The 13,626-nt window shown below is 32.7% G+C and overlaps 2 protein-coding genes across 4 annotated transcripts; one reads left to right on the forward strand and one right to left on the reverse strand.

Moving 5' to 3' along the window:
• Window positions 1-2,528: 2,528 nt before the first annotated feature.
• Window positions 2,529-4,551, reverse strand: LOC7454845 (putative two-component response regulator ARR20). The gene is made up of 6 exons (XM_024608578.2): window positions 4,289-4,551; window positions 3,934-4,134; window positions 3,726-3,802; window positions 3,554-3,590; window positions 3,323-3,431; window positions 2,529-3,229 (listed from the first exon to the last, which is right to left on the reverse strand). Exons 1-6 carry the CDS (start codon window positions 4,347-4,349, stop codon window positions 2,722-2,724), a joined length of 993 nt encoding a protein of 330 aa, XP_024464346.2. The 5' UTR covers window positions 4,350-4,551; the 3' UTR covers window positions 2,529-2,721.
• Window positions 4,552-9,766: 5,215 nt separating this feature from the next.
• LOC7454844 (pentatricopeptide repeat-containing protein At2g30100, chloroplastic) lies at window positions 9,767-13,190 on the forward strand. 3 transcript variants are annotated; one of them, XR_002983809.2, is made up of 4 exons: window positions 9,767-10,015; window positions 10,199-11,004; window positions 11,822-12,916; window positions 13,048-13,190. XR_002983809.2 is itself a non-coding variant. In XM_002313940.4 (3 exons), the coding sequence occupies exons 2-3, from the start codon at window positions 10,276-10,278 to the stop codon at window positions 12,593-12,595; spliced, it is 1,503 nt and encodes a 500-aa protein (XP_002313976.3). In that variant the 5' UTR covers window positions 9,767-10,015; window positions 10,199-10,275; the 3' UTR covers window positions 12,596-12,932. The 3 variants fall into 3 exon arrangements, 2 of the variants coding, with proteins under 2 accessions (XP_002313976.3, XP_024464728.2); XM_002313940.4 differs by lacking the exon at window positions 13,048-13,190 and having other exon boundaries at window positions 11,822-12,932; XM_024608960.2 differs by lacking the exon at window positions 13,048-13,190 and having other exon boundaries at window positions 10,210-11,004; window positions 11,822-12,932.
• The last annotated feature ends 436 nt before the right edge of the window (window positions 13,191-13,626 follow it).

A 13,626-nucleotide genomic window follows, 5' to 3' on the forward strand; every position in this document is an offset into this window, starting at 1 on the left:
AAGTCTCTAAAAAGAATCTAGTTAAAAAACCCATAAACTAATTTGAATTTTTAAATAGAAAAATGAACCAAACTGAATCGTTTAGTTTGAATTGGATTTTTTTTTCAGCTCAATTATTTAATTTTTTTTATTTAGTTAGATAAATCGAGCTTTTTTTTTATTAACGTGGGTGTCTATATTAGTTTGCACGTATCTCGACTAATCTCACGGGCCCTAAAGTTAACGACCATGTAAGTCTCTAGTGGCTATGAAGTTTGTAAGACTCAAACTGGTAATTTTTATAAAACAAATCTAAAACCTAACTAGTTATTAGGTTTCGATGGATTGATTCTTACTTATGCATGTGGAGCTCATAGTTGGGCCCGTTGTTCTAAATTTCTAAGTCCCAGGATCTAAGGAAAAATCTTTTTTATCCGGCCCTATGTATCTTTTGGTGGACGTTGGGAAGAATTTAGAAAGCATATGTTTGGGGGATTTAATCAGTTAATGGTGGTTTGCTTTGGAGGCAGATAATTGGTTGTTTTTTGCTGGAATATTTTTGGGGATGTGTTGTTGTGATAGAGGATCGTGCTGGCTTGGATAGATATCAATGTTTGGACTGACGATAGTTCAGGTGGTTTTGGACATGGTGAATAGATTAAGATGAGTAGCTAAAGTAGCAACAGCAGCGACGACGACAACAATACGGGTGTGCCGCTGTGTTGATGTTTTCTTTTAAAGAAGGATAAAAGTTTATAGTTTTTTTTAGCTTGTATAGGTAATTAACTAGGTATAATTAAAAAACCAATTTAAATTTATTTTGAAGTGTGTGACCGACTTCTACAAAGAAACAAGAGACAACTTTAATAATCTGGTTCAAACTTCGATACGTAGTTGAATTTTTAGCGGGACATATAAATCTTAATTTTTCATGGTTGGATTACAGAGTAGAGTTATCTGAGTTGTTCTGTTCTTCACATAAGCATGACTTTAATTTTATGAGATTTTTCTTAATTTTTTCTCTTTAATGCTGATGCATTTCGAAAATAAATTATTTTCTGTAATTTTTAGTTTTAATTAATAAAAAATACTTGTATATACATCATTATTATTTTATTATTATTGATAGTGAAAGTTTTTAAGTAGATTATATATAGTCTTGTATATGACCTTTTCCCACATTGATGGGGTTTTTTTACATAAAATTTTTGGTGTTAATTTATTGTGATTATTTGCTTAATTTATTGATTGATCGATTCTATTTTTAATTGCACAAACATAAAAATAATTGAGATTTATGGATTATAAATTTAATTATATTGGTGTCTTTTCCCAGCAGTAAAACAGCAACTTTTAATAGGAATTTTTGGTTGCAGTTTCAAGTTTCATTTGCCTTTCCGCATGGTTTGTCTTTAGAGTCTTATTCATTTTAGTAACTTGGAATAATGTTAGTTTCAAGACCCTTACAGCTTTATATTATTCTGTCTCGTAAACATCACTTGAATTTTAAGATGGTATTATATATATTTTTTACGTTTTTATACACAATTGTCAAATTTTGCGATTAAAAAAATAAAATTCATATGATATCAAGTGCCAAAAGAGCTTTTAAACCTAAGTACACAACATAAAACTTGGAGTTTTGGAGATCGAAGTTAGTTTTGAAGTGCCTTGATCATTTGGTTCAATATATAGGAGTTTAATTTGGAGCCCGTAAGTTGGCAGAGAAAACATCAGTGGTTTATATATAGCCCTGGGATTGAGGCACGGGCAATTTTAAGGTCAAAATCTACTCTCTCTTTTTTCATCAGATTTTCTAGGCCAATTTTAACCCACAGATATCGCCAAGATCTTAATTACTTCTCTGATTTCCACTAGTTAAAACTTTCTTTATCAATACAACTATATATTTTGGTTTATTAGGAATATTAAATTTAATTTTCTAATTCGCTCCAAGTCATGAGATTATTAGGGCTTCATAAACTTTGTTAAAAAAAAAGATTCAGACTTCTCAAAATAAAAATCTCTAGTTTATTGCATGTTGATCAAACCCTTTCCGTTTCACTACTGTTGCATCAACAGCTTATTGGGTTTTGTGATTTTCTTCTGTCCGCAATTTTCACAAACAAGGAGAGCTTTATAGTTATAATATTTTATTGCTTAAAAAACAGCATAGAAAAAAGGATTTAACCGAAAAAACAAAAATGGAGAAAAATGAACCGTCTGATTATTAATTTTTTTGCCAGGAGTGGTAAGCAGAGAGGCTTTCCGAATTTCTCTTCAGTGAAAACTCCTCCTGTATATTTCTGTTATATATTTCTGCAATGATAATTTTGTCCCTGGCCACTTTTAGAAGAAAAAAAAATTGATCCTAGCTATCAAGTTCTCACTTCAATTAATGCATAGTATTTCTAGTGGTGTGGGAATGCCTAGATAAGCAAAGCAAATGTATATCTCGAATTTGTCCCCTTTTATTTTCAAGAAAAAAACAGTTCATCGTTTGCAATTTCAAGGTTAGCCACTAGTTTAGACTGAATGAACTATATACAAAAAAAAAAAAACCAGAAACTTCCATGTAAACAATGCATCAGTATCTGGAAATGGATAGCATAAATGGGAAATCATGACATTACCTCATATCTCAGTAAACATTAATTCATCTGTATCAATGCTCTTGTACAAGTACCAACAAGATCTCACTTTGAATTCTCAAATTCACAAAGTCAGATCCAGGGTACTTGTCTATTTCGGGTACTTTGAAGGCATGCTTAGAGTTATAGAATTGCATTCTTTTGTTGAGGTAGAAGATAGAGAAAGATATAAATCGCTGCCCTCGTCTTCCACATCCCATGATAAACTTCTCTTGACTTCCTTTCCTTTCAATTTTGTGCAAAGTGAGAGAGTTAAATCAAGATCATCAACCTTCCTTTTAGCCTTGTTACACTTTTCCACGTTGAAGCTCCACTTTGTCTCTAAGCTTACTGATTCATTAGCTTCTCCTCTTCTTTTAGAAAGTTGGGCTACAAAATAGGGTTGTTTTATGGTTGAACTTGTTTGGCTGCGGATTGACTCGCTATTGTACATCGATTTGTGATATTCAGTATCCTGGGATTCTTGCATTAGCTTTTCTCCACTGATCTTCTCAGCCATTGAGCTGTAAAATCCAGCTCCTCTTCTAACATTTATGCTATCCGGTACAGAAGGATTGGTGATCCAGTTTCCATGTCCACTCCAAGGAACGTTTCCATATCTGTGTGAATTGGAAGCTCATAAGCTTAAGCCCGAAAGGAACCACAAGTTCAATTTTCAAGAAAAAATTAAGATATATCTATTTGATTAGTACCTGAAGTTAGAATTATGATTGTGATCAATATTTGGAAGCAGCGAGTGTTGCCAAAAGTCGTGAGAGAATTTGTCCGAACTGCCAATTAGATCCCCCGTACCGTTTATGACTGTCAATTTATGAAAGGCAATAGTTCTGAGAATTAGGAACGCATAAGTAGACAATTAAGAAACAAACCCTAATAACTAATTTATTCAAAACATACGAAGGAGAAAATCACAAAACTGGTACCTTGACCTTGATCATCAATCTTCTTGCTCCGGTACATCTGCTTCCAAACACCCAAACAAAAAAGGATATTAATACGAAATTAAGTGATACGATCAATCATCTAAACTCTGAGAATTGATCAGTCAAAATTTTCTAACTTTATAGTAAATAATTATGGGATTAGTGCTATTACCTGTAGATGGCTCTTGACATGAGCAATACTTAGCCCCTTGAAGTTCATTAGTTGCAACACTAGTTTTGGGGTTGCCCCTATAGCAAACAAGTAGATCACAAATTAAAGTTAAAAAATAATTAAAGTATTTATTTCTTCGAAACCAAAACACAAGTATTCAGAAAAACATCATCATGATCAAGAAGTGGGAGAGATTCCAAGATCTTACTCTCGTGACCACCAAGTCTCTCCACAGCTTGAACAAAGCAAAGATGAAGATCAGGAGTCCATCTTAGCCTAGGTACCTTCGATCTTGCATATGGCCTTACCCCACTAGAGCTTGCTTTCTCGCACTCCTCCACAATGCTATTGCTCGAGCTTCCGCTATTTTTAGTCTTACTTTCATCATCTCCTTCCTCATTGTTCTTGCCTGAAGGATCAAACTTCAAACCATCACAATTCTGATCACTTCCCGGCATCATAATTCAATATAGCTGACTTGGAGCTGTAAGGAGGACAACGAGAAGCTTCTATATATATTAGAGAAATTATTATTGACTCCAAAAATCATCACAAACAGTTACCCAGCAGGAACTTCTGGGTTCCGATAATTCCTCGACTACAACTTTTCTCTTCAATCATCATTAATATTTCAAATAGAGTTTACATATTCCAACAGAAAGTAATATTTCATGAGCTGACATGCCTAAGATATATCCATCTGAAATGTTGATATATACCGAACCCTAATTAACTCTAAAAAGTCACAGCACATAGACATTTTAATTTCTACACCACTGGCCCCCTAATTTTATATGCAACCACCCACACACACTTATATATACAATGAGTACTCGTACATGTGACGCTATTTATGTATGGAATGGGCATCATTCATGTAATGTTAACCGTATAGGTTTGGTAAAGGTTAGAACTGAGAAATAAAAAATCCTTATGAGAGGGGAAAAATTGCACGGTGTAAAGCGATCCTAACAGAATGCCTGGGCAAGCAGTGCACACGCGCATGGGGAAGCACGTCTAACCTTTTCGAATCCTGACATCATTGATCGTATGCATGGTAAAAAGTAATAGAATGTAGTCACCGAGGAAATGTTACTTCATTAAGTCCTTCGTGCATTTTTGTTTTGGCTCCCTGCACCGAGAAAGTGCTTGGAAGAGAAAATAACACAGGAGCCCTAAAAGTGTAATTAAAATGCAAATGAAAAGAGTCGGGCATGGGGAAGGCTGACGAGCCCATGATTCTTGGTGTCGGTGTTCACGGATTTGTCTTTGCCTGTATTTATAATATGACCGTATACCGAATAACAACAAGGCTTGTATTCTTGGCTTCTCCGAGGATTCCTCAACCTCTATGTGTCTGAAGTTTTAATATTCTGCTCCTGACATGTCATCAGATTCAATGCTGTTTTCTAATCCAAACGAGGTAAGACTCATGATTCTCGATCTCTGGCACAAACATTCATGGCATTCTATAAGGGTTGGGGGTTTATCTAAATGCATTGAGCAGGAAAAAAAAATCTTCGGTAAAATGGTTCAGATACTGGTAAAGACCAATTTAAGATGAAACCGAGGAACTAAATTTTAAGTAATAGCCATCCACTGGAGCTAGACGATGCTCGGACAAAGGTTAACTACATGTCAGAGTCATCACTAATTGCAATTCACATAGATCTTCCCATGCAAATGAACCTGGAATCCGATTTGTTTGTTCCAGCTGGCATGCAATCAGTATTGATCATCACTTGCAAGTATACCATGCGATCGATCCAAGGGTACTGACATAAATTATAATTCCATCTCTGCCTCACGCTTCGAGCTTCTGCTTGAGCAACTAACAAAAAAGGAAAATTTTAATTCACATTCGCCTGACTAAATTGATTTCATTAAATTAAGGAACTCAGCCCTAAACTGTCATCAATTGATTAATTCATCAAATGTTCATGGATTTGCTCTCCCAGTACCGTACTAATTGCAAGATTCATGATAACCACTGGACCGGCTAAATGCCTAAATATATATTAATTAATTAATCCTGTCGCACATAAACCTGATTACTTCTTCACAGTTTTTTTTTTTTTTTACTATGAGATTTGAATTTAACTTTGAGGGTCTCGATTTTAAATTTTTAATCATCGAATCAATATATGCCCTATTGGCAAATATTTATAATCATTTATTTGGTTCTCATGAGCATTGTACGTATGTTAATTAATATATTGTTTTTTTCTCGTGATATTCCTTAATAGAATTAGCATACCTGATTAATTAACTAATCAAACGCGGATAGATAGCGACTAGAACTTGATTTTCAGAATTCTTTTATCAAGATTTTGAATTATTATCATGCCAAGATGCGTCTTTCATAAGACCTACCATATCATCACAAACTTACAATCATGTTAATTATATATATAAACTCTGTGCTTAGCAGAAATACTTCGAAGAACTGGGCCTTTTGTGGTTATCAAAAGGTTGTCTATAGACTTAAGTCTTTCATGTGGATATAAAACTGGTGTTGCTTTTGTTTTCTGTTCATTGAGACTTGAGAAGATTAGATCACTGCAGTGCAGAGGTCAACTCCCAGCAATTTATCCCATTATTCTATTTGTTGCAGGCCTCCAAGAGCATAAATATTTTATTGCATGAGAGCACATCACCCTACTAACGCGGATCGAACCATTATTTCAGAATGAGCATATTTGTCTTCTTTCTATCATCATCAGACATCCACCCCTCTATTAATTTTTATGTCCATCATAGTACTGCAAAATCTTTATTATTGCTATTTGTAATCATGCTGGGAGGATTACGCATCTCCACATCATGCCATGCTCAGCTAGAGGTAATGGAGAGCTTCGTTCAGTGTTTCGCATAGTGATTGAAAAGTGTTTTTGAAAATTTTAAATTTTATTTTTTATTTTAAATTAATATATTTTTTATATTTTTAGATTATTTTTATATGCTAATGTCAAAAATAATTTTTAAAAAATAAAAAAATTATTTTAATATATTTTAAAATAAAAAACACTTTAAAAAAAACTATTATCACAATTTCAAATTCCTCTTAATCAAACTCCAGCCGTTCCGAATTATATAAGTAAAGACGATGGAGGGTTGGAAAATTAAGGTTAGTTGATCTAAACTTGTCTCCGGTCTAAGGTCCAACCTGGAAGAGGATCCAGGTCATTAAGTTATCGGTCAATAGGTAAACCATGTCTCTACATGAAGTTCTTTTGGGCCGGGCCCTTGCCACTGAGGTTCAGAGTACGGCAAAGTCATAGTTGCATGTATCATCAAGTTGAAGCCCTTGGGCAACATTTTGGGCTACTTTGCTGCCATGGGAGCCTGGCACACATCAAATGATGAGATCTTTGACTCCGTATGTATGTATGTGTATTCATGTAAGAAATTATAGACAGCATGAATCGCGTTTAAAAAACAAATAAATGTATTTTCTTAGTTTAAGGAAAATTACTACGCAAGTCGGTTTTTTATATAAACTACGAGGAGTTTAGAAATGCAGCGAAGATAATTTTTTAAAGTGAATTTTTTAGAAATACATTAAAATAATATATTTTTAATATTTTAAATTTAATTTTTATATCAATACATCAAAACAATTTGAAAACACAAAAATAAAAAAATTAAAGCAAAAATAAAAAATAATAATTTTTTTCAAAAATATTTTAAAACACAAAAATAAAATGCTTCCAAATATATATATATAGGTGATTGAAAATTATCACCCACCGCTATAGCAAATGGTTTCGATCCATACAAATAAGGTAATGAAATATTTTTTTATTTCATGGGCTTGAATATCGTTCGTGTATTTGGAATTAAAAAGCCTACTTTGTAACATGGGCCACATGCATCATGATGGTGTGATCAATGGACTACGTTTTGGGCTTAAGTATCTCCTCGGTTTTCATGTACAAGGCAAACTCCAGTTTGTTTGTTAAAAAAACAAAATTTCTTTTTTCGTTTCTATTTTTATTTCCAGTATAGATTGAAAGATTGTTCATTTGTTGAGAATTAAGAGAAATGTTTTGAAAAAATAAAATAAAAGGCAAATTAAAATTATAACTATTTTTCATAAGAAATCATGATTATGATTAATTTATAATTATCATCTTAATATTTTATGTTTATGATATCTAATTATAAAATTTTATTTTATTTTATTCAAATTAAAAATTAATTATGAAAAGGTTTTATTATTAACTAATAAAAAATAAAATCTTTATATTATAATTATATTAAAATTAATTCTATGATACTAGCTAAATATAAAAATATATAAGAAATAATTTTAATATTATACATTGTTAGAAAATGCTTGCATGTATAATAAAAACTCATCTATATTTTATATGATTTTTTTCTTTGCTTAAAAATCAGTGAAAAACTTGTAAATAAAAACTATAAAAAAAAACTTAGATATATTTTTTAAACTTAATACAAATTTAAAAAATGAAATAGAAAAACATTACATTTTAACATAAAGTTTTAATTTCTCTTTTTTTAGCTCCATTCTTAAATAAAATTAAAAAATTAATTTTTTTAAATCGATGTCCATTTAGGGAATGTTTAGCATGGCTTCAACTTTTTTTAGATGCTTTATAAAAGTAATTTTGACTTGAAAATATATTAAATTAATATTTTTTTAATATTTTTTAATAATTTTAATACACTAATGTAAAAATAAAAGAAATATTTTAACATATCTTTAAAAAATTTATTTTAAAAAGTATTATGCATCGCAGTGTTTGTTTTTGCATTAAAAAAATGTTTTTGAAATTGTTTTTTCTTCACATTATTTTTTTTATAATTTTAGATTATTTTAATATTCTGATATTAAAAATAAATGTTAAAAAATAAAAATATTATATTTTAAAATAAAAAATATTTTTAAAAACATTAACTAAACCTACTTAAAAACTTAGCCTCTGCAGACGGGGAAAAAAAAAGAGAAAGAAAGAAAGCTGAGTAGATAGCATTGTTCATCCTAGTTGTCTCAGAGACTATAATGTCAAAGTCCAAATAAAGAATCAGGCCTCATTTGTATGATGGAAAATGATTTTCTAAAAATCACTTTCTAAACTTTCATATGTTTGTTTGTTATTAAGAACATTGATCAATGAAAAACACTTTTCAGTCCAGGAAAAATTTGGCTTGGTTTTCAGGAAAGTGTTTTCCTTTTATTTTAGACAGAAAACAATTTCCGAAAATTGTGAAAAATTTAGAAATATCATATTATTTGCTGATTATATTAATTTTTGTCCTCAAACTTTTGACTGCTATATATATTTTGCTTTGAATATTTTTTTTTTCAATTTCATCCCTTAGAATTTGATTTTTATATTAATTTTAGTCCTTATTTTTATAATTGTTATTTTTTTTCCTTTATCATTTTTTAATTGAAATCTTTTATCTATCAAATTTGATCATCATTCTTTTGATTATTACTTATTTTATTTGAAATAATTTATGAAATGGTAATTATTATTATTTTAATTTATTCATCTTTTAAATTTTTTATTTATTAGATTTGATCTCTATTATTTTGATTATTATTTAGTTTATTTAAGATAATTTATGAAATTCTATTTTTTTTCAATTTCATTCTTATTTAATTTTTTAATTTGTAAGATTTTTTCCTTATTATTTTAATAAAATTAAAAAAATAAAACATTAATAAATTATTTTCCAGCTCATTTACCATGACATAACCAAATACTAAAAAATATTTTTCAATTTATTTTTTATTACACTATCAAATATTAAAAAATAATTTACTTTTCTAAAATTTACTTTTCAAAACTAATTTTCATTAAACAAATATTCCTTAAGCTTGTTAGTTGTCTCGAAATAATTAAATTGAATCTGAAATCCCAAAAAAGTATACAGTGTTCCTAAAAGTCTCAACGACAAGCGTCGAGGACAATAGCGTAAATCAGAATAGAAGCGTTCGGTACTACGATGGCAAGATCCTCTCAGTAGTCATCATTTGAACACGTCTCCGCTAATCTTCGGTCTGTCGCTGCCTCCTCACCATCATAAAAAAAAAAAAAAACATCCAATAGACCGACACCTTTGTCTTTCTGTGGTATCTAACCACCGCCATTAGATTTTTACTCAATTGTACAGCTCCTATGAACCCGACAACCTATTTTATCCTCTTCGATTAATGCTTTCAACATTCTAAGTTTCAAGCTTTTCTTATGCTTTCTCCGACTTGAAATCCAAGTTTTCCTGTTTTGACTGCAGAGAAAGTGAGGAACTTAAAAGTAAGGAACATATTTTTTTTATTCTTTGCTCAAATAAGACTTTTAGGATAAACTGCTATCTTGTTTTCCGTCTTGACTTCAGTTATAATTAACTTTCTTATTCAGTATTATTAAAGCAAATATGTAAACGAAGACTTGAAAGTTTATTTCTCTTTCGGTTTTTTTTTATATATATATTTGCAGTTTCTTTGCAGCCAAACAGGAAATTGGCCATCTGGGTTTTTTTTAGGGTCCATTTTCTGGTGGATAGAGCTGAAGAAATGGCCTCTGCTCATGCATTTAGTTCACTATCTAAAGTTTCTCCTGTATTTTCTCTTAAAAAACGGTACTGGAATTCATGTATGAAACCTTGCTGTATGGTTTCTACCATAATTTGCAACTACCAAACGCCTAAAAGGCCCAATTTTGTTGTTGCAAAGACTACTAAAGTTAGAGAATTTAGGCTATTTAAGTCAGTGGAATTGGACCAGTACGTGACGAGTGATGATGAAGAAGAAATGGGTGAAGGGTTTTTTGAGGCAATTGAGGAACTTGAGAGAATGACAAGAGAACCTTCTGATATTCTTGAGGAAATGAATGATAGGTTGTCCGCGAGAGAGTTGCAATTAGTGCTTGTTTATTTCTCTCAAGAGGGGAGAGATTCCTGGTGTGCGCTTGAGGTGTTTGAGTGGTTGAGAAAGGAGAATAGGGTCGACAAGGAAACAATGGAGCTTATGGTTTCGATAATGTGTAGTTGGGTTAAGAAGTTAATTGAAGGGGAACAAGATGTTGGGGATGTGGTTGACTTACTTGTGGATATGGATTGTGTGGGGTTGAAGCCGAGTTTTAGTATGATTGAGAAGGTGATATCTTTGTATTGGGATATGGGGAAGAAGGAGGGAGCGGTTTCATTTGTGAAGGAGGTTTTGAGACGAGGGATTGCATATTCGGGCGATGATGGAGAAGGACAGAAAGGAGGCCCAACTGGGTATCTTACATGGAAGATGATGGTAAGCTTCTGTCATAATCAATTCTTACCACTTTGTTCAGATTATCTTTATAGAATTGGCTAGCTGCTGTTGTTTGCCTTTCCCTTTTGTGCTCATGTTTTGGACTACATAAAAGATGTAGATATACGATGGTTTTAAGTGAAAGAAGTGTTGTCCTTATCTTTATCACATTGAATTGCCAGGATATAAACCGTGGAATATACTGACCTCTTTATTGATTGATTTTCTAGAATACAATGGTGGAATGTACTCAAGCTTGGTTGTAACTTGTTAGTCCAATTTGCTATTTATGAATGTTTGAATTTTCCTTTGTCGTGTTATTGATGTTGTGTAGCAACTTTCTATAGCAATGTGAATTTATCTTAATGGCATGGCCGTGTTTGTGAGTAGTTTTTTCTTTGTTGTGGTACTTCAAATCTACGTTTAGATGCTTTATTGTGCAAACAAAAGTAATGCTATAAAGCTGAGAGTTAAATTATTAAGCATCAAATGTGTAGATTTAAATTGTTTATTAATGTCATGTATATTGTTCTGCTTTACTTCCAAGAAGGCTGAGCTATATAGAAGTTGAAGTGCTGAACTTGTGGACAGAAGTCTTCTTTTGTTTCTCAACAATGAAGGCCAAGCTTATGAGATTATAATCACCTGCCTGCTTTTATTTATGTCTCCATGTCGCATTTACTTGTTGTTTAGGCTGATTGTCTGTCATATATGTGGGTAATTAAGCCAGTTATTGATCTTTCTACGTTTATTTTTTCCAGTATGCTATAAAAACCCATAAATTTTTATGTGAATGACAACTTGGAATCTATTTCAGGTTGATGGAAACTACAGGAATGCAGTCAAATTGGTGATTCATCTTAGAGAATCTGGATTAAAGCCTGAGATCTACGCCTACCTCATTGCAATGACAGCTGTTGTCAAAGAGCTAAATGAATTTTCTAAAGCTCTACGCAAGTTGAAAGGTTATTCGAGGTCTGGTATGGTAACTGAACTTGATGCTGAGAATGTAGAGCTTGTTGAGAAGTATCAGTCAGATCTTCTAGCTGATGGAGTATGCTTGTCCAGTTGGGTCATTCAGGAGGGAAGTCCTGCACTTTATGGTGTGGTTCATGAGCGACTTCTTGCCATGTATATTTGTGCTGGCCGTGGGCTTGATGCTGAAAGACAGTTATGGGAAATGAAGCTTGTTGGTAAGGAGGCTGATGGAGACCTTTATGACATTGTTTTAGCTATCTGTGCATCTCAAAAGGAGGCCAGCGCCGTAGCACGGTTGCTCACTAGAATAGAGGTTGCAAGCTCTATGCGCAAGAAGAAATCATTGTCATGGTTGTTGAGAGGTTACATTAAAGGTGGACACTATGGTGAGGCTGCAGAAACACTAATTAAGATGCTTGATTTGGGTTTGTCTCCAGATTATTTAGACAGAGTAGCGGTGATGCAGGGTCTGAGAAAAAGGATCCAACAATGGGGAAATGTTGAATCTTATCTTAAGCTTTGCAAGCGCCTCTCTGATGTGAATTTGATTGGACCTTCTCTTGTATATCTGTATATAAAGAAATATAAGCTTTGGATCATGAAATTGCTTTGAGTGACCCCTCGAGTGGAATGAGGCCTCAAGAGGCTTTTGAATCTGGGTTTGTGATTGTGATGAAAGCAAGGTTTATAGAGTCTAGAATTCACAACACCACCATTATTATAAATACCTTCGAATGAGAAGATTGTGTACATTGATTGGGATGGCTTCACGGAGGTGCAAGAATATGGGTAGAGAGTCTATGATGCCAAAGCGGATTTTGTCTCCACTATTTTGTTCTCTAGGTCCTGTAGCTGTTTGTGTATGTAATAGATGCTGTAAACATAATAAAGAACATTCAACACAATGTAACCAAGCTGCGTATATATCTTACAGGTATATTCTTATACTAGGAGCCCTCTCCATCACACTCTTCATTATTTTGCAAACCAAGATCTCTATCTAGCTTTTGCTGCACTTGTTGACAAGTACCAAGTAACACTGGTCAGCCTTGATTTGAACTGCAGTAGCCGTACATGCATATTGTATCATGGCAAAAATAGGATTCAGTGAAGACTACTTGGAATGATGAAGTATGCTTTTACTTCAATTATGTTTGGTTGCATCTTTATAAATTATCAAATGTGATCTCGGTGATGAGTTATGATCATTGACACTAGCCTTTTCTTACTTCATAGCTGAATACCTAACTGAACATCTGGACTAGTTATTGGCTCGCATATGTAATGATATGATCTGCAATGTTCAAAATCTGTCACTCGGAGCCAGTATGTTTACAGAAACTGTCATGCTTCCGGTTCTGCCAAACTATTGCTGGACATGGTGGACAAGGAACAGGAACTTCATTCTCCGTGTTTGCTGTTAGATATTCTCTAGGATCAGGGTTTCTTTATTAATTCTAGTTAGGCCTTGATATTATCTCACAGAACTTCTGAAAACCTAACCAAGAATAAAAAACTTGGCAATGTTAAAGCTTTGGGACCGTGAACTTGTATATCGGCAGGGAATTTATTTATATCCAGTATAGGTTGGGTTTGGATAAGCTATACGGTGTTGAGAACCCCCTTGTGGGCCATTTGATTTGT

Source organism: Populus trichocarpa, chromosome 9 (assembly GCF_000002775.5).
Source record: "Populus trichocarpa isolate Nisqually-1 chromosome 9, P.trichocarpa_v4.1, whole genome shotgun sequence".
Classification (NCBI taxonomy): domain Eukaryota; kingdom Viridiplantae; phylum Streptophyta; class Magnoliopsida; order Malpighiales; family Salicaceae; genus Populus; species Populus trichocarpa.